Source organism: Anoplopoma fimbria, chromosome 23, assembly GCF_027596085.1.
Source record: "Anoplopoma fimbria isolate UVic2021 breed Golden Eagle Sablefish chromosome 23, Afim_UVic_2022, whole genome shotgun sequence".
Taxonomy (NCBI): Eukaryota; Metazoa; Chordata; class Actinopteri; order Perciformes; family Anoplopomatidae; genus Anoplopoma; species Anoplopoma fimbria.
In genome coordinates this window covers 1,253,504-1,266,478 of record NC_072471.1, presented here as the reverse complement: position 1 = coordinate 1,266,478, position 12,975 = coordinate 1,253,504, and the positions used below count along the sequence as shown (strand labels likewise).

General features: G+C 38.3%; 1 protein-coding gene across 2 annotated transcripts; it reads right to left on the bottom strand.

Annotated features, from left to right (window-relative positions):
* Window positions 1-355: 355 nt before the first annotated feature.
* LOC129112271 (CCR4-NOT transcription complex subunit 2-like) lies at window positions 356-12,601 on the bottom strand. 2 transcript variants are annotated; one of them, XM_054624296.1, is made up of 15 exons: window positions 12,494-12,601; window positions 9,974-10,105; window positions 9,322-9,394; window positions 8,695-8,842; window positions 7,509-7,721; window positions 6,771-6,850; window positions 5,564-5,689; window positions 4,949-5,079; window positions 4,614-4,800; window positions 4,367-4,523; window positions 3,825-3,886; window positions 3,517-3,566; window positions 3,270-3,370; window positions 2,135-2,279; window positions 356-1,078 (listed from the first exon to the last, which is right to left on the bottom strand). In XM_054624296.1, exons 2-15 carry the CDS (start codon window positions 10,091-10,093, stop codon window positions 992-994), a joined length of 1,680 nt encoding a protein of 559 aa, XP_054480271.1. In that variant the 5' UTR covers window positions 10,094-10,105; window positions 12,494-12,601; the 3' UTR covers window positions 356-991. The 2 variants fall into 2 exon arrangements, with proteins under 2 accessions (XP_054480271.1, XP_054480272.1); XM_054624297.1 differs by having other exon boundaries at window positions 4,614-4,734.
* Between the last annotated feature and the right edge of the window lie 374 nt (window positions 12,602-12,975).

The following is a 12,975-nucleotide window of genomic DNA, read 5'->3' as shown; positions in this document are numbered from 1 at the left end:
TAAAATCCTTAATAAAACGCTCTATAAAAAAATGTGGATTAATCCGCCACTAAAAATAGTCCCCCAACAAAAAGCACTATTTCCTCTTGTTTTGAGTATTTTTTTCTATTTAAACTACACTGAGCAGCTGTTTTAGTTTGAAAAGATCTGCACAAAAATATATAATGTCACCTGAATTGTCCTTTAAATGAATAAATAAGAAACCGTCTGGTGAAAAACAGTAACAGTCGTTTCATAAAAGCCAACACATCCCCCTCAGAGAGACTTTCTGAGTTTGTTTCTGGCTGCTGAACTTTAAAAAATCAAACCTGCTTCACGTGTCGCCGCATAACATCAACAAACCCCCCAAAAAAGATATTTTTTCTTCTTTTATTATGAAATAGTGCTACAATGTACATTGCATTTTCTCTCCTGACTCTCCACTGTCTGCTGATGTGTGTGTTTGTGTGTGTGTGCGTGTGTGTGTTGATTTGTAATGCTGTTGGAAAGAAAAACCTGGTAAAAATAAAGATAAATATTTTCCTGCCAAAGATCCGAGAGGGTTTGACACAGCGTGAAATAATCATCCACCTGACAGGTGATTGAATTCTGTGTTTTTTTAAAATGTGGTTCTTCTTAAAAGCTTCTGTAGACAAAAATAGTCAAAATCTTAAGACTCAATAGAAACGTGAATCACTCATCAGGTGGACGGTTATTTACGCCGTGTTGAAACTGTGCTGTCTGTTGACTTTAAGTCTGTTGGGAGGGGGGTGGGGGGTAAAATAAAAAGAACTAAACATAAAGTGAGGTAAAGGACAAAAAAAAGTCAGAAGAAGTTAAAATCAAAGAGTCTATTTGGGAGACAGGACGTCCTCTCCCGTCCTGAGTCCTTATTGGCCAGATTCGCTTTGAACGTGGGGAGGTGGGGGAACCTAAAGGGGGCGGGGGAGGGGGGTGATGATTGACGAGCCAGGAGGGCCAATGGCAGGCAGGCAGGAGGAGGTAGAGCCAATCAGAAGGCCTGCTGGGCAGGATTGTAGTTGAATGTGGAGGGAACGTGAGGTCGCTCTTCTAGTTTCTCGTACTCCAGATGAAACTCCTGAAGACAAAGAGACAGGAAGTCACATCTACTGCTGTGTGTGTGTGTGTGTGTGTGTGTGTGTGTGTATGTGTATATATATATATATATATATATATATATATATATATAATATATATATATATATATATATATATATATAATATATATATATATAAAAAAAAAATATATATATATATATATATAAAATAAATATATATATATAAAAATATATATATGTAAATATATAAAATAAATAAAATGCAAAAAAGAATATTAAAATAAAAAATATGTATATATATATATAAAAAATATATATATATGTAAATATATAAAATAAAAAAAAAAAAAAAAGATAAAATAAAAAATATATGTAAATATATATATATAAAAAAAAGTATTTAATATATATATAGATTTTTTTAAGTTATATATTTCATGACATTTTCCTAAACCTAACTAAGTAGTTTCCTGTAAAGACTGAAGTGTATTTTGAAAATACAGAAAAATAAACAAGTTATCTTTTTATTACAGAAAGACCAAAATGTGCAACCTTGATTCATGAAAATTCTTAAATGGATGTTTTATTCAAATAAAATCAAGGACTTTAATTTAATTTCCTTTTAATATTTGGTGCCTGGGAATTTTTTTTAAAGAATAACAAAATCCTTCACATGAGCACCATGAAATAAATACATTTTAAAAGATGAATATTACAGATAGATGCAATTTTAATTGGCTACAAAAAAAACCCTGTTATTTTTATAAGAGAATAATTGTTATTAGTAATTCTTAAAGCCAAAATGCAAAACATTTGAAAGTTAAAGCTTCACAAATGTTAGATTTTGCTGAATTTTTTTTATCTTAACATGAAGGTTAACCGGATATTTTTAGGTTTTGGACAGTTGGACGGATAAAACAGGACACTTGAAGACATTTTCACCGTTTTAAAGACCAAAATGTGATGAAATTATCACAAAAATAAGCTGGACACTAATAGACAATGAAAACAATTGTCCTACTTGTACATCAGGAGTTTTGACATCATCAGGAACAGGTAACAACAGGTGTGTTTACCTTTGCCACTTTCCTCCAGTTGAGGCAGTCGAAGAAGTAGTAGGTCCCTCTCTCGTAGGCGTTGGTCTTCAGCGTGGGCTCCATACCCGGAGCCCTGGTGATCCAAACCCGCTCCTCTTTATGGTACCTCCAGTCCCTGTTAAACCTGGACACACACACACACACACACACACACACACACACACACACACACACACACACACACACACACACACACACACACACACACAGGTTAACTACAGTTCATATTTTAGATCCTGTGAAATAGAACGGATCCTTCTTTTTGCTGTATTTAAAAAAAAGGGGTAAAATGGTAAAAGCACATTATATTCTTTTGTTTATACGTTTAACCCTCTGAGCCCCAAAAGGCACCGTCGGGATGGAAAAGAATGTTTTTTTTAAACAATATCCAAAACTACACCGTTTATCACAACCAGGAGCTGTAAAAAACGACATTTTTGTCCGATTTTTATCTTTCCGACGGTCCTTGAACACATCATTTGTAACAAAGGCTTGCATCTTAATAAATCAACCGAAACAAAGGATACAATTGTGATATTTGAACAAAAACATTTTATTCTACATGTCTCGTTTAAAATTTCGCCACAAATAAACCGTTTTACTTTAACCAGATTCTGTAAAAAACATTAAATTCTGAGCTCCTCAGTGAAACTATGAAGACATGACTGATTCATCTGAGACCAACAGTCATGTGACAACAATTCAGTGAAACTTTGATCAGGGAATTCCAAAAGTAATATTTGCTTCCTTTTTTCTTTTGTGCTGATGGAATCTCTGATCCAATCTGTGAGTTTTATGAACCCGTTGCACCACAATATAATATATTCTTATATATTTCTTTATGATGGTCTAAATAAGTTGCTAAATTCATCCCCTAGTTGTAGGAAAACAGAAACTGAACCGGTTGTCTTGGCGACAGTGGCCGCAACAATAAAAAATGTGATTGTGTGTACATAGCCAAAAAACAATTAATTATGAGAAGCAGGAGAAAAAGTTACGGAAAAGTGAAGTTGTAAGAAACAAATCTTTAATTTTCCCCATTTAAATGTTTAGCAGTGTGTGTGTGTGTGTGTGTGTGTGTGTGTGTGTGTGTGTGTGTGTGTGTTGTCCTTACAGTTCTACTGCTGCCAGGAGTTGTAGTAGGTCTCCTCCGTTCATGTAGTAAAGATAAAACAGGAGATCTTCACCATACCGAGACAACTTGATGGCCGCTAACTGGAGACATGAAAAGTGTGGAGCCAAACACATCTACAGTTAATCATCTCATTATTTAAGGTAAGACATACAACACTTTCCGAAAGCATTTATTAAAGCAATAGAGTAAAAAAAAGAATTGTTCTGGTGTTTTCTGAAGAGCTCACCTTGTCCCTTATGTGGATGTTGGTTAAATACTCTGAGGGGACGTGGAAGTCTGCAGGAGGAGAAGAAAATACAGCTGAAAACATGTGGTCTTCTTCCACCAAACAATTTATCAAGTGTAATAAAACGGTTAATAAACATCCTTTAAATGCTCCTGATTAATGCTGCATGCTTTAATTTAAGCCACTAAAACACGGAGCAGTGTTTTCGTCCATCAGATTAATGATAAATTCAATATTCCTTCCATAAACATCCAGAATAAACCTTATTAAATAAATCAAACACTGATGTGTCCGGAGTGTAAACTCACCTATGTCCTGCGGTCGACACGGAGCCGACGCCCAGGGAGACGCAAACTTAGGGTAGAGATTCCTGAGAGACAGAAAGGAGACGATGACGATTAGATTCACAAATTCTGTTTTTTACGTTTAAACATTAGAAAGTATTTCTAAATGATATAAGAAATACTTTTCATGTCACCTAAACCACTAGGAGAGAATCTTGTGTTTTGGATGTTATCATCATCAGGGTATCTTAATTTTTAAGTACAAATTTAATGACTTTAACAACCTTTTTTCACACATCTAAGAGGAAACAAAACGATTTCAATTATTGGTATTTGTGCTGAGCAATTTTAATATATTTTGATGCCTCATCGACATAAAAATTAGATGGAAAAAAAGGAAAAAACTAAACAATTTGTAGATTAATCAATAATGAAAATAATTTGTAAACAGTTAAAAATAAATAAATAAAATGTAATTACATACAGTACAGCCGGGCCACAGGTAAATAAACATGATAAAGGAAAAAAAATGTGTGTGTGTGTGTGTGTGTGTGTGCTAGTCGTACTCGGGCGAGTTGAGGTTGAGGCCGAGCGTTGTGAGGTCGGAGCCCAGCGCCAGGTGGACCATGCCGGGGTCCGTCTCCGCCGCCCGGATGAACGTCAGCAGGCCGATCATCCCGAACTGGTCCGTTACCATGCCGATCGGGATGTTGGTCACTCGCCCTGCAACAGAGACATGGAGACGGGGGGGGTTGGACTGAAATCTCTCCTCGGGATGTTTTCTACCTGGACGAGCGTCGGGGATCTACTCACCGTCAGGAAGCACCTGGATCCCTTTCTTCTGCTGGTTGTTGTTGCTAGGCGCAGAGCTCTTGTCGCCGGGGAACTTGGGGCCGTCCGAGTTAGAGGTGGGCTTTCCCGACGAGTTCAGATTCTGATTGGACAAAAACGGAGGGAAAAAACAATCCGAAAAAATGGGACGAGTCAGGAGGTGAGAGCGCTGCATAAGTGAGGAAAGGACACCGTGATGAAAAAAACAGCAGGTCAGCGATTTGATTCACAAGAACATTGGACAGCAGAGAACCACAAAAACAAAAACAATGAAATATGACACCATAAAGGAAGATATTTAAAAATAGGGTTCTAACCGTTTTGCTGTCCTCGCTGGTGCTGGTGGGGTCTTTTGTTTGGTAGTTTGGACCAGGGAGAGCTGGGAAGTCTTCGTTGTGGATGGAGAAGTCCTGCGACTGCTCACTGGACGGTTTGGTTACCATGCCAACTGGAAAAATTGAGGAGAGAGAAGTTAGTGATGCTCCGATTATACAAGTGAAACTAAAAAATCATGAACACACACACCAGGAATCATCTCTAGGTGGGAAATAATGGTTATTTTCATTATTGATTGAGCGAAGAAAAAGAAGAAGAAGAAGAAGAAGAAGAAGAAGAAGAAGTAGAAGAAGAAGAAGAGGAAGAAGAATCTTTAATTACTAATCAAGCACTCCAAGTTTACTCCATTAAGAAATATTTTTGCTTTATCTAAGAGCAATAGTAAATATACAAAAGAGAAAATGAGACAGGTGTCTTTAAATTAACAACTAATTGGTTTAATTGTAAACAAAAATATTACCTGTCAAAACTAAACATCTTCAATGCATTGATGTTTAATGAGCTTTCTATATGTAATATAATTAAAGGAGTGTTTATGGTCTTTATGGCAGTTTAATTCACACACACACACACACACACACGCTGGTCTTTCTTACCGTAAGGAGCCCGACCTGCCAGCGGGTTGAGCAGCGGGGTGGGGTTTGAGTTTCCGTCCCTCCGACTCCTGTCTGCTAACGCCGGGAAGTCCGACAAGTCCAACCCCGTCACATTCTCACTGCCGTCTGGACGAACACACAGAAGAAAATCAACTCACAACCTATTTGAGCTTCTACTAAATATGTTACTCTCTGTAGAAGTCTAACCCTCTGAACCCAAAAGCAGTTTTGAGGCTTTCTTTCCATCACAATTTTCTCTCTGTGTTCTTGTTTTTCCCTTCAAAATAAAAGTCCTGCTCGTCTATGAAAACAGAACAATCATGACTAGAAGTAGAGAGAACTCAAACATGTCTTTAGTTCAGAATAACACAGTTGGAATGATATAAATCATAAAAAACAAAAGTAAAACGCAAGTTGAATTTCTTTGATGATATATTATACAAGAATTGGAAAAAAAATGGAATCTATATATCCAACATTTCTCCAAATGTCTACAAGTTTTACCAAAGTTTTGAGGTAAAAGTGGAGGCTCTACTTGTTATAAATATATACAGCCTCTCCTCTCCTCTCTGTGTTCAGCAGCCTGAAGTTCAGTCAAAGTTTCACAGATTTTTTGTCACATGACTGTTGGTCTCAGATGAAGCAATCATGTCTTCATAGTTTCACTGAGGAGCTCAGAGTTTAATGTTTTTTACAGAATCTGGTTAAAGTGAAAGGTTTATTTGGGGCCAAATATTTAATGAGACACGTAGAATAAAATCTTGTTGATGAAATATCACAATATTAAGCTTTGTTTCGGCTGCTTTTACTGACAGAAGTGTTCCGTCACACATGATGTGTTCAAGGACCGAAGGAAGAAGAATCTGACGATAAACAGTGTAGATTTGGCGATTGTTTAAAGAAAACATGCTTTGGTGAAAAGACGTGAAGTCTAATGCTTTAACACACCTGCAGATGTAGGCGAAACGTCAACTTTTAGCAACTGAACTACACTTGTTAAACAATGAAATAATATTTAACTGTTTTAAACTAATATGGATGAAATCAAACCTGCAGCTACCATGTGAGGTGACTTTGCGATCTATTTCAGAGCATTTTAAAGGTTAAATGATCCTGAACGTAACTGAATCCTCTCCTGCAGCTTCAACAGCTTTAAACCTCTGAGAAGTAACTGAGGGTGAAATAGTGATTTATTTATTTTTTGTACCTGTGCCATTGAAGATGTTGTTGGATAGGGAGTTGTTCATGTTGTAGCCTGGATTTCTGTTCACACCGAAACCTGACATACTGACACACAAACAGAGACACGTTGGATTATTTTCAGAGCTGTGATCCTAAAAAAAGAGAAGTGAAAGTAAAACCGACAGGGATATGAAACAGACGGCTGACAGGGACGCTTAAAATATCAGATGTCCACCGGTTTCTCTCTTTTGTGAAGATTGGTGTTTTTAAGCAGGATAGAAAGTGTTTATAGCCAATAATTTACATTTATATTGAGACAATTTGAAATAAGTCTGCAACTACATGAAGAACACTAATATTACAATTTCTGACAAATACTTATTTTTAATACTTTCTAAGTACTTTATTCTTTTGAAGGAATTGCATAACATGTTTTTTAATGCTTGTTTAATTTAAAATTCAGTGGTGTCAGCTTCTCAAATTTCAATATTTGTTGGCTTCTTGACTCTTTTTTGACAGTCTATTAAATAGATTTGGGTTTTGGACTGTTGATTGTACAAAAAAAGCAATTTGAAGATGTCACATTGGACTCTTAATGCACATTTTTCACTATTTTTTGACATTTTGTAAACAAAATCATGGATTAGATAAATAAGAAAATAGATAAATCTGTTATCCAAATCATTTTTTAGCTGTAGCTAACTAAATATAAAGGTAAAGCGTGGGGAACAGAATGATGTAAAACTTCCAGGTGTAAAGTTACCTGTTGATGGTGAAAGGCTGCCGTGTTTGCTGCTGTTTGGGCATCCCGATGATGCTGGGTGACGACCTGCTGGGGCTCCCCATGCTGCTGCTCCTCCCTCCTCCGCCTCCCCTCTCCACCCCCACGCCTCCCATCCCGCCCGACTGCCCCGTCGGCCCCCCCACCTGCTGGTTGTGGTTCATCACGCTCCGGGTGCTCATTGGCAGAATCCCCCTGCAGACAGAAACGAGAGAAAAACACAATGTGAAGATTAAAGCTGGAGGAGGTTTCTGTGGTTCAAAGACTCAAGAGAGAAAACAGGACAACAAGCAGCTGGATTTGAAACGAGGATATTGAGGTTACGTGATAACGTGTCTGACTGAACGTTCACACCGCAAAAACAAAAAGGGGTGTGTTAGTGAGTGTTTACTGGAGAGACAATGAATTATGATACAGGAAGTTCAGTTGGAGAAACACACCTGTGAGTTTAAAGGTTCATAAGATGCCCAACACACTGCACAGATGTTTACAATACTAAGAGACAATTAATTCATCCAAAACACTCTGTTCTCCTTAGAAAGTAATTCAACAGAATGACAATAATTATAGAAAAAAGATGAGACGTGTTTCTATGGGAACTCTAATGTAAGTTTATAAGAATTAATGTAACAAAAAGTTAAAATCTAAAAATGTTAAATTAACAGACAACATTCTGACACAAACAGTTCTTATGGAGGACACAAAAATCGGTTCAAATATTTGTTTAAAGTTTCAATTTCATCAACAACAATAATAAAGATAAAAAAAATGAAAGAGGAAAAAAAAATAAAGTCGGAAAATAAAAATAAAGTAAAGAAAATATATTGTAGAACTAAAAAACGTATATACCTTTTAATGAAATTTGTGAAAATTACATGACGTATTAGGTTATGATATTCATATTCATTTTTTTTAACCAAAATTGTTCAGAGTGTAAATATTCTGCTAATTAGCTTTGGTTGCCTTTGTTTTTCCACGTTTGAACTCTCAGAATCAGACAGAGAAGTAAAGACGACTTTTTTTACGTTGTTTTTTGTCATAAATAAACTGTACATTTTACAGCGTTTGTATTAAATAAATTCAGACATCTAAAATGAATAAACTGTTATGTTATAAGCTCCCACAATGCACCTCAGGGTTCACGTGTGAGTGTGTGTGAGCGCCGTACCTGCTCGGTGAGGGAGGCGTGTGCATCGTGCCAGTGTTGGCTGTACTGGCATGACTGGGGAGCTGGTTGGCAGACTGGTTCAACCCACTTCGACTTAACTGAGGTGCTGCACTGCTGTTCATACCCCGCATGGGAAACCCCAAAGCACCTACAACCGGAGGGAGACGAGGGGAGGGAGAAAGACAGATTTCAGCGACCCACATGGAGACGAAAAGGACTGTGATTGGTCAGCTTGTGTTTTCTCCTGATGGAGATTCTTAAGGACGAACAACAACATGAAGCTAGTCGGAGAAAGTTATTGTTTTTCACTAACACACATCTGCAACGCAAACCCTCATTCCTCATTCTCTATCACAGAAAATGAATTAACAAAAACAAAACAATTACAAATTCAATAATGAAACAAACCGGACCTTTTCACCATTCTTTGCATCAAAAAGTAAATGAATAAAGTAAACTTAGTTACTGTGAGGAATTGAACTGAAGCCCAATACGTCCTGCTCGTCTTCAATACAAGATATCAACAGGAGAAAACAAAACCACCTCAATTTATCCCCTCACATCGACCATGTATCGAGCTCTATGATGCTTATGTCACATGTGTTCGTGCACATGTGTTGCACTCACTCTGTGGGCCATATAAACTGGCTCCCAGCTGTGACAGTTGACCCGTCGAGGAGGCAGAGGAAGACGCCAGCATCTGAAGAGAGAGGAAGCACAAACACGACCGTTAAGTCTCCTCACAACATCATCTTTTGTCCACCATGAATCTAAACAGATAGATGGAAAACTACTTTAAGAACGACTAAAAACAAAATGTAACACTGAAAGAACAAAAACCTTTTTTATATTCCTTAGTTTGAGAAATATAAATATGCTTTCCTAAACATAAAAAAACTGTTAATCCATTGAACAAAGGAAGTCAAACATCTCAAATAATAAAACAGTGGAAGAACGTTGCTGATATATGATAATAGTGAGGTTAGAAACATGAGAATAAATTTAAAAAATAAATAAATTGGCAGCTGACGGTTTGAGACAAGATCCAATCATTTCTTAGTTAACATTTTTTACTTCTTGAAGCTCTGATGTAGAACCAGGCACCTTTATTTAAATCCAATATTAATTCTGTACGTCACATAATCACTTTACAGAGAACAGACTCGCTTTACAACAACGTTCTCCTGCATGAAAAACAATAAACTATGAACTGTCTTTGTTTATGTAATCAAAACTCAAATGATTAAAACCCTGAAGAGGAGTTTAACAGGCGACTTACATCTTTGTCAGGGCGGTGAGGAGGGAACATGGACTGTTGGGTGTAGTAGAGGCTGGAGTCGTCCGCGTAATCGCTCTCTATCCCGCCCTCCATAAACTTCTTCCGGTTAGCACCAAACATACCGCGTGTCACCTGAGAAACCGGACACAGGTAACGGTCAGTCACTGAAGCTGTGATTCATAACAACGTCATGAAATACAATAAAGATGCAGAGAACAAAACTTCAGCCGTCATCAGCAGCAACTGCTTAACTCTGCATGCAAGTAGTCCGACAAATGTCTTTGTCTTTTAACTTACATTTACACATTATTTACACCTTTTGTAAACCCTCATCATGCATCTCTGGGTCTGCAAACACAAGCAGGTATTATGCTCAGACTATTTGAAAGGAGCTACATTTTGCAATCCCTAAAAGCAAAGCCAATTAATGAGGAGAACGCAGGAGAATCTTTCTCATAGTTGGGTGTTGGACCATCCCAAATGCTGCTGGATATCCTTTTCCTGTTCAGACAATCAGCCTTTATTAGATGCACAACCTTTTTGAGGTGTGCAGTGAGACTCCATCAGCTGAGGGAACTCAAACCTTTGCACTTTTTAAAATATATAAAATTGTGCAATTATGTTGTAGAAATATATGTAATAGATTTGGAATAAGTTTTAAGTGGAACTACGGCTACAGACCTGGGTGAAGACCACAGATTAACCTGAAACATGTGACTTGTATGAACAAAAAAAAAACTTTCTTTGTTCGTTGTTGTGCATTTTTGGAATGTTTTGGTTGGTTGGATAAGCAAAACCACTTCTGTGAGTGTCCAACTTTGCGCTCTGGGAACTTTTGCTGTACATGTGTCACTGTTTTTTGTAGATGTTTAAACCCAAAGTCTAAAAATAAAGTGAATTTGAATGAAAAGAAGCAGCAGAATGGATGTTTTTGGTGCCGATTGTTCATTTAAACACTATTCTGTGTCTGTTTGCACACAGTAACCCGCTCAAGATGAACCCCTCATATCACAATACAGTGTTTAACTGAAACCTGGATGCTGTTCATGGGGTGGTGCACAGATATAAACACACAGTGATCTCTCAGGATTACTTTTGTTTACTACTACAACCCGTTAGCCCACAACACCCTGAGAACAACGAGTAATTGTCTACTCTACTATATTATACTGTACTATACTATACCCTACCATACTATACTCTATTACACCATACTATACTCTACAATACTATATTATCCCATACTATACAATACTATACTCTACTCTATTACACCATACTCTACTGTATTATATTAAACTCTACTCTACATACATGTTGTATTATATTATATTAAACTCTACATACATATTGTACTTTGTTATATTATATTAAACTCTACACACATGTTGTATTATATTATATATTAAACTCTACATACATGTTTACTTTGTTATATTATATTAAACTCTACACACATGTTGTATTATATTATATATATTAAACTCTACACACATGTTTACTTTGTTATATTATATTAAACTCTACATACATGTTTACTTTGTTATATTATATTAAACTCTACATACATGTTTACTTTGTTGTTTATATTATATTACATTATGTTTACTCTTGTTGTACACACATGTGTACTTTGTTGTATTATTATATTAAACTATTATATTATATTCTACTCCACACACATGTGTACTTTGTTATATTATATTACATTATATTAAACTCTACACATGTGTACTTTGGTAAACAGTGTTGTGTTCTCTGGTTAGAACCTCTGAACTCTCTGAGTGTTTAAACGTCGCTGCTGTTGTTTGAAAGAAACGTAAACTGCGTCAGTGTCGCAAAGAAAGAAAGAAAGAAAAAAGGGAGCTAGCGTTAGCATCCGCGGCTAATGCTAGCTTACTAGCATTAGCCGCGGATGCTAACGCTAGCTCCGGTCCTCCGGTCTGCTTTACGGCACACACACTCAAACACACTCTCAGCCCCCGTGCACGGCGTCTGTGAGCCGGCTTCACCCTGCTAGCTGTGAGAGGCTGCTATCTGTTAGTGCGCTAACAGCTAACAGATAGCAGCTAACAGCTAACAGCTAACAGCTAACGGCTAGCAGCTAGCCCAATAGGAATGCATGGGAGAGGCTAGCATGGGAGCTAATCGGCTAACAGCACCGCACGAACACCGCCGCGGACGCAGTCGGTTGTAACGGGGACCGGTCCACCGACCAGCGGGCTGCGGGAGGACCGGGAGCAGAGGAGGAGGCCGGAGGAGAGAGAGAGAGAGAGAGAGAGAGAGAGAGAGAGAGAGAGAGAGAGAGACAGAGATAGAGAGAGGAGGGGGGGGTTTGGGCCTCCGTCGTTTATTCCCCCAAAACAACAACAGAAACAGCCCCGCGGCCTCCAGCGGCCCCGCGGCCCGCAGCGGGTCGGCCCGCGGGGGGAGCCGGTCCCCGGGCCCGCGGGCCGGGCTGCGGGAGGCCGCGGGGCCGGACAGCAGGACGGAGACTGAAGGATACAAGGAGCAGCTTACCGCATCAATCCGTCTTCCCCGCTACAATCCAAGATGGCCGACATCTCCTCCACAACCAGCAAGGATGCTGGGAACCCGTAGCCTCTGACCCCTGCTCCATCACCGCACTCCACTCTACTGCTCTCTACTCCACTCTACTCTACCACACTCCACTCTACTGCTCTCTACTACACTCTACTCTACTCTACCACACTCCACTCTACTGCTCTACACTACACTACACTCACTCTAGTCTACTCTACTCTATTATACTCTACTCCACTCTACTCTACTCTAGTATACTCTACTCTACTCCACTCTACTCTACTCTAGTATACTCCACTCCACTCTACTCTATTATACTCCACTCCACTCTACTCTATTATACTCCACTCCACTCCACTCTACTCTACTCCACTCCACTCTACTCTATTATATTATACTCCACTCCACTCCACTCTACTCTATTATACTCCACTCCACTCTACTCTATTATACTCTAC

Coding starts and splice junctions, on each gene's coding strand:
- LOC129112271 (XM_054624296.1), bottom strand. CDS start 10,093: ATGTTTGGTGCTAACCGGAAGAAGTTTATGGAGGGCGGGATAGAGAGC. Junction 7,722..8,694: donor ACGCCTCCCTCACCGAGCAG/GTACGGCGCTCA, acceptor TTCTGTCTGCAG/GGGGATTCTGCCAATGAGCA. Junction 3,887..4,366: donor CTCAACCTCAACTCGCCCGA/GTACGACTAGCA, acceptor TCTGTCTCTCAG/GAATCTCTACCCTAAGTTTG.